This window comes from Diabrotica virgifera, chromosome 2 (genome assembly GCF_917563875.1).
Source record: "Diabrotica virgifera virgifera chromosome 2, PGI_DIABVI_V3a".
NCBI classification, from domain to species: domain Eukaryota; kingdom Metazoa; phylum Arthropoda; class Insecta; order Coleoptera; family Chrysomelidae; genus Diabrotica; species Diabrotica virgifera.
This window is the reverse complement of record NC_065444.1, coordinates 89,115,301-89,127,865: the sequence shown is the minus strand read 5'-3', so window position 1 is coordinate 89,127,865 and position 12,565 is coordinate 89,115,301. Positions and strand designations below refer to the sequence as shown.

The 12,565-nt window shown below is 33.4% G+C and overlaps 1 protein-coding gene across 2 annotated transcripts in view; it reads left to right on the top strand.

Moving 5' to 3' along the window:
* Positions 1 to 12,565, top strand: part of LOC114332598 (uncharacterized) — a 69,974-nt gene that overhangs the window by 6,699 nt on the left and 50,710 nt on the right. For both annotated transcript variants that reach the window (XM_050642705.1, XM_028282422.2), the window contains exons 2-3: positions 6,993 to 7,086; positions 8,056 to 8,184. In XM_050642705.1, the coding sequence (XP_050498662.1) occupies positions 7,015 to 7,086; positions 8,056 to 8,184 (201 nt within the window). In that variant the 5' untranslated portion in view covers positions 6,993 to 7,014. The remainder of the gene's footprint in view (positions 1 to 6,992; positions 7,087 to 8,055; positions 8,185 to 12,565) is intronic.

Here is a 12,565-nt window from a genome sequence, read left to right as displayed (position 1 = left end):
CCCAGCCTTGAATAACTAAGTTCAAAACATTGTGGATTATCTGTGTACATGCATGAAAAATTTTTGGGCTATTAAGAATGTTTAGATTTGTCATGAAAACGCAGAACACACGTTTTTGACATAGATTTTGAAAGCTTTTGTAGTAGGTTTCTGAAATGTTTCTTGCAGTGAATTGAAACTGATGACTAAACATTTTTCGCTATGTATTACTAAAAAGATTACTACCATATGCCGAAGAAATAGTTGGTGACCAGTGATTGGATGAAATACCAGTGTGATTTCAGGCCCGGAAGATCGATTGTTGATCAAATATTTACTATTAGACAAATGCTTGAAATGATTGGGAGTATAATCAAGACGTGCATCAGATATTTATAGATTTTAAACAGGCTTATGATTCAATTAATCATCTTACACTATGGAATACAATGGTCAAGCTGGGCGTACCCAAGAAACTAAGTGCGGTAACGCAAATAGGTGTAAGTAACTTCTTTGCACAAGTTAGAAGAGGTGGGGAAATATCAAATGCTTTATGCGTAAATTCTGGACTGAAACAGGGAGATCCATTGTCCCCATTGTTGTTTTAAACTGGCCTTAGAATATGCCAAGCGAAAAATTTATCCAAAAATCAAACCAGACATAGTTGCTCGGGGAGAGGCCAGATGGGAGAAAGTCTGTAGGACGGCCTAGAAAAAGGTGGAAAGATGCAGTCAGAGAAGATCTGCAGAAAATTGGAGTGAGACAATGGGAAATAGTGGTACAGGACCGACACATGGAAAGCAATAGTAAATTACTCGCAAGGGCACTCGAAGAGTTATAACGCCATTTATTATGATAATAACTAAATATTTTTTACGTTAAATTTACAAAAAGTAACAGGTTTTTTGCATTACAATCAAGATCATCGTTTTCAGGACCAGCAGTTCTCATCACGAATTGGCAATGTTTTGAACACAGTTGTTCAAAGCAGAGTGAGTAAAAGATTTAAGCAAATAATTACTACATGGTTATACTAAGATACTACATATCTTCCACGATTTTTTAAAAAACTCACATTGGTTTGTCATGTAAAATTTGAAGTTTTCGGTATGGAATTGAAATTCGAAATTTGGTACTCCAAATTACAATTATTGATGCTTAATCTTAATTGCTAATCATTATTTTCGTGCCGAAAATCGGTTTCATGGCGATTGCTAATCAGCATTTATTTCTTGGTAATTTTTTGTCCGGGATTTTTTGTGGGGATATTTTGTCCAAAAAAAATTTTGGGGATTATTTTTCCGGAATTTTTTATCCGGGTATTATTTGTCGGGTGATTTTTGTCTGGGGATTTTTTGTCCAAGAATAATTTGTGGAGATTTTTTGTTCTGGAAAGTTTGTACGTTGATTATTTGTCCTAGCTTCGCTTGGGCACCAAAATTTTTTGTATTGTTTCTGAAAGATAAGTTACATTTTCCCACTATTCTTTATATTTTTTCGGTCTCTCAGTGTATTTTCTGTAATTGTTCCTCTTTCTTTATTAACACTTTTTATGACTTCATCCTTATTTAGACTGAATAGCATAGGGCTTAGTGAATCCTATTGTCTTATCCCAGAAACTGTATCCCAGAAACCCAGGTTCCGTAAGTGGTCCGTTTATTCTGATTGTTATTTTACAAGGCTGGCAAATCATGCTTCTGTGACCATCCTTTTAAATGTGCATTATCTAGATCTTTATAATTCAAGTATGTGTACATAGGTACCAGAGCTGGGGAGGATTCGAATCACATAGGACTCGAATCCTGGATTCGAATCCTTTTTGAGGATCCGAGGCCGGTGATTCGAATCCTTTAAAAAAAAATTTGTGATCCGGATTCGTCGAAGAAATCCTAAAGGATCCGTACTCGAATCACCAATGTTATGTTCGGATCCTTTTAGAGATTATACTGCGCCGGCGCGACAAGCTGACTCAAGCTTCGACTTGTCACGAAGTGTAAACAAACACAGATTGAGAGTGAAGACCGAATGCATCGGAGTTTGTAAAAAGTTAGTTATACTGTTATAGTTACAAAATAGAATTAGTAAATAAATTGGTATAAATAAACTATAGATAGACATAATATAAGTGAACGTGTAAAGCTACAGGTAAGTGAAAATCTGTCTATTATCTATTTTTCTATTTATGCACAATGTACAAATTGAATATGTAGGCGATATCAGTCGACTAAAGGCAAAGGGTAGAGATGGGTATCGCGAGTACTCGAAATTTGAAAAACATCAATGTTTTGTTAAAAGTAAAGTTAGTAAATAAGGTATCTCTGTATCTAGTATCTACTGATTTGTCATCATGAACCAAAGAAGAAATAGGTTGAAACCAGATATGGCATCAAAATTAACTTTTTGAACTTAAAATTTGAAATTTTGCGGAGGTATAAATTTAATATACAAAAGTATAATTATAGTCTTGATTTCAAAAGTCCATAATGTAATTTATAATGTAGGTAGTCTGTTTTAGTCTTCAGCAAAATTAAATTACACCGGTTAGAAAATTGTATTATTTATTAAAAGTCAAATGTGAAAAAACATCGATGTTTTCACAACGAAGTTTTTTTACCTATCGATGTTTTTAATTTCGATAACCATCGATATGAAACATCGATGTTTTTAAGTTCGATACCCATCCCTACTAAACACCTAAACGGATATACAGTATGTTAACTTTTTGATTGTGACTCGAGGCGAGTGGTCTAGAAAAACAATCCTGTTTAATAGAGAAAAACAGAATATTAAAACTGACCCACTACTGGTACTGGTAGGGAGTGTAACCATGTTATTACAGGCTGTTTTTATTCCTCTTATGTCCCAATATAATTATTGTTCACCATCGAAAAATATATGATTGTATGTAATCTTATCCATTCTATGAAATCTACCAGTACAGTTCATTATTTAGTGCTCAGCTGACTATTTTTTAAATTAGTGACAATTGTGTCAAACTAAATGTTAGTACACTTTTTAGTTATTAAATAATTCAAAATGAGTCATTTCTGTGAAGAATATAATTATATATACGTGTTTTTTTTAATTCTGAAAAACTTCTTTGTTTCTGAGTTTCTGAAGGAGTTCACGCACCTAATGTTACGCAAATGACATACCCTACTTATTCTGATACTCTGTAGTTCTTTACGAGTTTCTTCATGAAAATAGAGCATTGATTTATTAATATCAACTGTTGTACTTAGTCATTAGGTAATTACTACTATAACCAATGTGAAAGATACATTTTTTTTTTCAGGAATATAATACTAATGTCTTCAGAATCTTCAGAACAACCTTCTGGTGAAGATGACAGTAGAAAAGATCCATTTGTTTCATTATCGGATCAAGAACCATCGTACTGTACTGAATCAGCTGACTCTGAAGACGATGAAATAATTGAAACACCAAGAAAACCCAAAAAAAGAATCGAATAACAAAACTGTATGATATTTTCGAAAAAAAGGAAGAGCAAAGTGTCAAAAGTGGTAATGGCGTTGCTGAAAATCCTCCAGTAGAAAACTCTAAAATTGATTTTGAAAGATTTCAAACTCTCAGCTCTGTTTTCCGATCATAAAGAAAATTAACGGGAGTCTTAATTTATCATCTAACTTCATCAGACATATAAAAAGAGTTCATCCTGAAAAACTAGAAGAGTATAAGCGGTATAAACAATCTAAGAGAAATTCGAAATTAAACAAAAGATGCCACATTATAACTGATCTTGAAGGACCATCGACGGCATCGACTAGTGCCAGTAGCCATAAGCAACCTAGACTAATGCAGACACTTCTAGGCAGCGGAAACGTTAGGGTTGACCAAGCTAATTTTGAACAACGGGTGGTAAATTTTATTTTCGGTACAATGTCTGCTATAAACATAGAACATGAAAGTTTCTTGGCACTTTTTCAAGGAATGAATGTTAAAGTTCGATCAAGAAAAACAATTATGAAAAGTATCAATCAAAATTATAATGAAAATATGTGTCATATTAGAGAAAAACTAAGAAATACTCGCTTTTTATGTACGACAGCTGATATTTGGTGTAACAAGAAACGAAGTTTTCTTGGGGTTACCGTGCATTGGATCGAGGAAAACTTGGTTAGAGGATCTGCTGCAATTGCCTGTAAACGATTTAAAGGCGCACACATTTACAGACATATTGGCGAAATGCTTGAAAATATAAACTTGCAGTTTGGTTTAACAGAAAAAATAGTTGGAACAATTACAGATATTGGAAGCAACTTCGTTAAAGCATTTGAACAATACCACATAACCAGTGATGAAGAGGAAGCGATAAATGCAGATGATATATTTCCGGTAATAAATATAAATGAAGAGAAAGACACGGAACTTTTGGAGAATGACGATATGGATGTCGATTCAGCTGAACAGTTCACTTTACCGAAACATTTCCGATCTGCCAGCCACACACTAAATTTAATAGCCACAACGGATTACAAAAATTTAATTAAAGAAAATGCAGTTCTGCGAAAGCGCCATACCGCAGCATTTCAAAAATGTAACCTGCTTTGGAATAAAGCTAATAGACCAAAATCAAATGAAATTATTCAGAACATTTTAGGGCACACACTTAGCTGTCCAGGTATTACTCGATGGAATTCACTTTATGATTCTGTAAAGCAAATTTTAAAAGAAAAGGTCAAGCTCAATACACTTTTTAAGAAACTGGAACTGGAACCATTTAAAGGGACTGAACTTTTATTTTTAGAAGATTATTGTATGGTAATGGAACCTCTAGCCCATACATTGGATTTTCTTCAAGGAGAGCACGCGAACAACTCATTTTTTGGGTTCTTGTTACCGAGTTTATTATCTCTAATAAATAAATATGACAAAAAAGTAGCGGTCCGTACCACATACAAATATGGAGGTGAATACATAGCCAAAATGTGCCTCGACAACCTGAGAAGAAGATTTGCTGACATACTGTCGCTTAATTGTAAAGAAGTCGTAATTTCAGCCGTTTTAATTCCTCAATTTAAATTCAGATGGTATAATATCGTAAAGTATCCTACATACACTAAAGAGGATATAAAAATGTTTATTATAGACGTAGCTAGAGACTTAGATGATTCAAACTATGATTTCTTATCAGATGAGAGTGACACAACCAATTTAGACCAATTCTTTGATTTCAGTGACGACAAGGTCAAGGTACAGCCTCCAATATTAAATAACGACAGTCAAATGGCAAGAAACTCCTCCCAATCATCATCTGTACCTAAAAGTAAAACATCTTCAAAAATTGAACTGGAGCTGTTGACGTATTTAGAAGAGAAATAATATACATATTATTAATGAATATCCTACACTTAAAAAAAATTTCATAAAATTTAACACTTGCCTTCCTTCGTCTGGTGCAGTCGAACGATTATTTTCATTTGCAGGTATAATCGACGCACCTCGAAGGAATGGCCTGACAGACGAAAATTTTGAAATTTTGGTGCTATGTAAGGCCAACCAAAAGAAATATTTTTAAAAACTATAAGTTTTTTAAAATTTTATTTTATGTTTATTATTTTTGTTCACTTTATTGTTGTTTGTTGTTGTTGTTCTGTTTATAAATAAAGTGTATTTTTTGTAGATTTTTATTTATTTATGGTTCATATTCATAGGTTATTGCCAGTGCAAAAAATATTCATAGGGAGTATGTGGCTCAGTGGTCCGTATTTAGAGTCAGGACTTTCGGATCCATGGTTTCCGGGTTCTAGTCCTGTTTGTGACGGGGTTTTTCTGATTAATTTAATTAATTAAAAACTAATTATGTTACATACTCCTTCGGTAGGATTCCCCACTCGATTATTCATTGTTAGGTTCTAATTAACAGTGCTGTTCCTAAAGTGTCACCGGGAAAGAGTAACCAACCCTACACAAAACACACGTTATAAAAAAGTTAAACCAAACTAAGAGTGGCTAAATGGACAGAATCTATTTTTATATCATTTTTATGCATGTCATGGTGAGTAATAGATAGACAGAAGACAGTATTAGATTAGGAATCATACATCATTACACTAATATGATCCGTGATTCGTGATCCGAAAAATGGACTCGAATCACGTGATTCGAATCCTTGTTTTTTAGTAAAAAGGATTCGGACTCGGATCCGTGATTCCTATCATATCTCGTGATTCGGATCCGTGATTCGAATCCTTTTTTTGAGGACTCGTCCCAGCTCTGATAGGTACTTAAATTATAGTTATTTATGTACCAAGTCAGCAAAGTGACTCTTTATCGAACGAATCTGATATTACGAGAAGAGCGAGCGTAGCGAGCGAGTAACAGCTGAGTTCGATAAACAGTCTTTTACATATATATTGGTTATTACAATATTGGTTTTTACAAACCTAATTTTATATTGGTTTTAACAATTACTTGCAATTTACAATTTAAGAACTTTTAAAATTTTAGACGTAATAATAATTTCATGACAGTGATGACAGTAAACTTTTGCAAGATGGCCGCTTGCGATTTTATTCGATAGTTATTAATATTGAATAGTTTATAAGTCGTTATACATAGTTTTAATTTATTTTGTATGAATATAATTGCACATTACTACAGAATTTCACTTTTTGATATACATTTAATTAATAATAATTCAAATTTTGTACAATATGTATTTTTAATAATTAAAGTAAATAAATTTTATGTTCACTCAAATACTCGCCATTCGATTACTGCCATCGACCACTTACATTCAATCTCGGTTAATTTGATTAATCGCGGCAGATAAGTAAAATTCTTCAATTAGTACAATAAAGTGTTACTTTACTGCCAAAAATGAGGGCAAATGAGTACAATAATGAATGACTTTGGTGACGGTGGGCGATAAAATTATTTTATTAGACCTTCATTATCATGTTTACGGTATTTTAGACAGTTTAGTGGTTTATTCATGAGCGCTAAAAATAATAAGGCATACATTATGTGACAAAACTTTTATTTTTCAGACTTGAGTCGACCTTTTCAATCATGAGATCCATTTTTGCTCAAATTTTATTGGTTTGCCTAATTCATTTAGCCTTAGGAAAATTAGAGAAAAAGGTAAGTCAGCTGTACAGCCTAAATATAACATGCTTTATATTATAGTATAAACAGCCTAGTAAAACACTCTCAGGTGTATCATCTATATCTTCTTCTTCCTAAAGTGCCATCTCCACACCGAAGGTTTTTAAACATCATGGCTATTCTGACCTTCGAGGCAGCTGCTCTGAACAGTTGCCTTGTCAGCGAGAAATCAAAGTTTCCGGGGTACATTTAGGTTGTAAAGTTGGGTCACCGTGACTCTCTACGTAATTATTTCGAATTTGACAAGATCAACAAAACTTCTCACTTTGCCCTTTTACGAAACACTGATTGGCCAGAGAATAGGTGGGCAGACAGCTTCCTCACTTTCAAACTTAATGGGTAGGAATAATGAATGGGTTGCATGTGTGAGTCCATACCATTGTAGTAAGGAGAAGAGAGACGTTCTCACAAACAATGTGTTTTTTTCAGCTGACGACCGGTTTCGCTGTCTATACTTTGCACAGCATCTTCAGGTCCCGGTTAAAGTAAAATTAAATGCTACAAACAACAAAAAACCAGAGTTAGTTAAGTGGTCTGGTATAAATCAAAGGTTAATGATCAAGCCAATATCAAAGTACATATATTTGTATATACACATAAATATATGTATTTTGATATTGGCTTGATCATTAACCTTTGATTTAAACCAGACCACTTAACTAACTCTGGTTTTTTGTTGTTTGTAGCATTTAATTTTACTTTAACCGGGACTTGAAGATGCTGTGCAAAGTATAGACAGCGAAACCGGTCGTCAGTTGTAAAATGAATTGTTTGTGAGAACGTCTCTGTTTTCTTTACTAAAATAATTAATGGGTAGGGCATATTAAAGCTATTGTTAGGTTACGCTGACCATTTCGGTAGTAGTTACGGGTTAATAACATATTATCACACTATACCTTCATTTGTTGGGCAATATGTATTTAAATATGTTTGTTATATGTATAGGACTTTGGACCCCGTCTTCTGGAAAAAGTTGACATATGGCACAACATTTGTCAGCGTCTTACAGATGTTAAGGAAGAACTGATACAGAAGGCGATAGAAGGACAGTTAACTGAAGATGATGCTTTGCAGGTATGTATTTCATTTAGGTTACTATCAATTTATATTATCCAATCTTGGTTTGACGAAGAGTGTCAGACGATAGCAAAGGAAAGGGAAAAGATCAGACAACAATAATTATTAACAGATAGGAGAATGCAAAACACAAGAATATATAATAATTCGAGGGACACCGAAAGCTCTGTGTAGGAAGAAAAAGATATACCATAATGAATTTTAAAATTAAAAGGAATAGAAGAGGAGTTCAAAAATAAAGACCTGAGGTCGTTCTATCAAGAAGTTAAGAAGATGGGAAAAGGTTACCAAAGACAAAAACGGAAATAATGAAGGAGCGGAAAAATATTTGAAGGAAGTGAAGAAAAGTATATTAAAGTGTTTAATAGTATACTTTATAACAAGTGAGAAAAAAGACATATTTCTCACGAGCGCAAATCAAGCGAGGTAGAAATATGTCACATTTTCTCATATGTTGTACACTGTACTTTTTCTATGGATGCGGTTTTGTCAAGAGTTCAAACTTCAAAAAATAATTAATAATTTATGTGCTTTTAAGTATATTATATGCATAAATTAAAATAAAATGCATATACAGGGTGTCCCTGAAAATAATGCGTTCCTTAAAGGTGGGGTAAAATGCACCATTTAAAAGAAAACTTTCTTATAAATTTTTTTTCTAAAGTCATCTGTTGCCCCAAAAAGTTAAAATAATGCCTTTTACTAAAATTTGCATTTGGCAACACGGCAGTTTTATTTATTTTGATACAGCGAAGATAAACATATACAATAATTGTAAACACAAAGAGTCATATCATAATCACCTGTAACCCCAGAATAGGTACATCGGATTGTTGCGATATTCTCATGATTTCGATCGCGAGCATCATGATATTATGTTACTTATGTTTAGTGCAAGATTTACAGCAAGGCTATTTACCTCGAAGAAAAACAAAATCTTCAGAGAACCCGAATTTCTGTGTAAAGTGTTGTGTGCAGATAAACTTTATTTTACGAATGGTGTGTTTAACTTTCATGATTGCCAAAAGTATGAATTTATGGGCTGGGATTATTTATAATCATCTGATTGAACCATTCAAACTTCCCAGAAGATTGAATGGAGAAATGTACTCAAATGCTTTGCCACATGTTCTTTTGATACCTCTTGAAGACGTAGCTTTATTGTTATAAAAATTTTTCATGTAAGTTAAAACACTATATGGGCCATTCCACGAACATACGCCTGTTTTGGATTACTTCGACAACGAATATTTTACTGAGAAACATAAGAAGTACGAAAGTAAATGGCGCTAATAATTATTACAATAAACAACAATGTTATTTGCAATTTACTTTCGTTCTTCTTATTTGGCACAGTAAAATATTCGTTGTCGAAATAATCCAAAACAGGCGTATGTTCGTGGACAAGGGCGCCCATATAAAAATTTTTAGGGGGGGGGCCAAACGTGAAGATGTTGCACATTACATTTTGTATATTTCGGATGACAATATATACAGTAGACTCTCTATAACGAACACGGATATAACGAGGTTTCGCTTATAACGAGGTACATTAGGTGTCCCATGAAATTCCTATTGAACTATAACGCTCTATAACGAGGCATATTTGGTTATAACGAGGAAAATTTAAATCGAAGAATACTTGTCTTTACCTGTTTTTAGCGTTGTAATGGTCACAAATAAATAAATGCCCCAACTACCTGTACATAGAAATGCCCAACATCTGTCTTATTATCGAGGCCAGTGCTATAATAAACTCGGCCACCTGTAATAAACATCTGCCTGTTTATCGACCGATATTGAATACTATAGGAAATTTACAATTTATGGCGGCGAAGTCTCATTGTTCACTGTTCAGGTTGACCATCGACACATAATAAACTACGTAAGAGGCATCAAAAGATTTCAATATTATTATTGTTTGATATAACGAGATCCGCTTATAACGAGATAATTAATTCACCATTTCAGTTCTCGTTATAGAGGGAGTCTACTGTAGTTTAAACCACCTAAAAAACCTAGTTTGAACCCTGTTGTGAGGAATTATTCATACATTTAAACACTAGACCAAGTTTTTAAATGGAAATGTCATGGGTACCACAAAAGTTGAGCCTCTCTTTAAAACCCGTTTGAAAAGAATACAATGCTTGAAAAGCCTTCCCTTCAACTTTGGTGAGCAGACTAACCAAGAGTATGTGTCGAACCAAGTTTTTACTTTAAAATCTTAAAAAGGAGCCCCCTTTGTTTTTGCAGATATAGAAGCCTTATGAAAAATAAGGCACACATATTCCAAACATTTTTAGAATTGTTGATAGATGGCGCAAATAAATCGCATTTTCCGAATATAGCGCCATCCGTCAACAATTCTAAGAAAGTTCGAATAAATGTTACTTATTTTTTGAGGAGGAAACTCAATCTGCAAGAAAAACGGGGGTTCCTATTTAAGATTTTAAAGTTAACTCTCACCCCATCTCCAGAGTGTGGAATGAAAAATCCTGTTTGGTGTCCTTCTATAGATTTTTGAAAAATATTAAACACGTGGTTTTTAGTTTTATTTGGAAGTACATATATTTCTTGAGATATTAGACCGTTTCTATAATTTTGCTGTGGTATCACGATATACCGTTTTTTCCGATTATAGCGCTATCTACCTATCCACAATTCGCAAAATGGCTCGAATATAATTTGCTTATTTTTACAAGGAAAATCCAAATCTGCAACAAAAATTAGGGGTTCCATTTAAGATTTTAAAGTTACCCCCCGCTCCACACCCAGGGGTTGAAGTGGTGGACTTGTTTAGTGTCATCGCATAGATTTTTGAAAATTATTGAACACGTATTTTTCAGTTTTTCGATCCGATGTTCATTTCGGGAATTATTCGGCCTTTCCGCTACTTTTGGGACACCCTGTATATAACACTCATTCATCATGAAAGATCACCTGTTTTTCATTTAAATAAAATTGTTCTGTTCATCATAATGCACACTTTAAAAATAATCTATTTACTAAAAAAATACTTTTTCCGCAAATCGCCAGGAAATTTTGACATTCCTGTCAAAATTTCTTGAAGAAAAAGTCAGGACTTCCTTACTTTAAGGAAATGTCATTTCCTTACTGTAAGGAAATGATATTTCCGTACAGTTGTTAGTGTTCTATTTATAAGCGTCAAGTTTGACAATTCAACCTCAATACGTTTCCATAGTAACCCAAGTAATTTTATTAGGAATTTCAAAGCACCATTTATTTGGGAATAAAATTATCGCGTTTTTTTTTAAATCAATCAATATCTGTCGAATTTTAAACGATTTGCGGAAAAATAGTATGTTTACCTCGTAGGAAAAGCCACATTCCTGGACTCTGTGTTGCTAAGTCTCGGCTTGCGCCTCGACTTAGCAATCTTCACAGTCGTCCAGGAATGTTAAGCTTTTCCTACCCGGTAAACAATGTACTATTGCAAACTAAAATTTGACTATGTTCAATAAATTTTAAAAATTATTTTTCAGTATGAATTTTTTCAAAATATAATTACTTTATACCAGTTGTTAAAGACAAATGGCTCATTAGTGATTATCGATCAGAGATCGGAATTCTTGCTGATACGGTTTTTTTGCAGTATAAATGATTCATTTAATTTGTAATTTTGGGTGTCGATTAGTGTATATGTTTCCCACGCCTCTAATCTCTGTCAATGTTTTCGTTAGTAGCATACCGTGATTGTGGGAAATGTGTATTATGCACATTCCATACAGACCACTGTCGCAGACACAAAGATTTTCTGTTAAACTATTAATAACTACCCAATATGTGAATTTTTTTTATTAATAAATATGTTGTTTCCAATTTATCTCTCAAAATTATCCAATAATGTTTTGACAAAAATGCGTTTATGTAATATAAATTTAATTTTTTTCTTTCCCGAAAAGCTAGGGGGGCCACGGCCCCCCCTGCCCGTGTGTATGGGCGCCTATTTTCGTGGAATAGGGTATAAAAACCTTATTTATTAGATATTTAATAAACACAAGTATTATGCTGTTTTTCTATCACTGTTATCAGTATTTTATCAATACATATATTATGCCTATGGTCGATGATTCATGATAGTTGAGTTACAGTAAAATTATTTTAACACAGAAGAAGGAACGCAGCGTTGCCGGCTCTATTTGCTTTTCTGTGGACATTAATCAAACGCATTAAAATTAATAAACAATTTTTTTGAAAACGGTTTGACATTATGCATTAAAATTAATAAAAAATTTTTTTGAAAACGGTTGACATTACAAAAAAATTGTATCAGAATTTTTTTGCTCTAAATGGTGCACTTAGCCCATACCTTGAAGGAACGCACTATTTTCCGAGACACCCTGTACATGTAGGTATT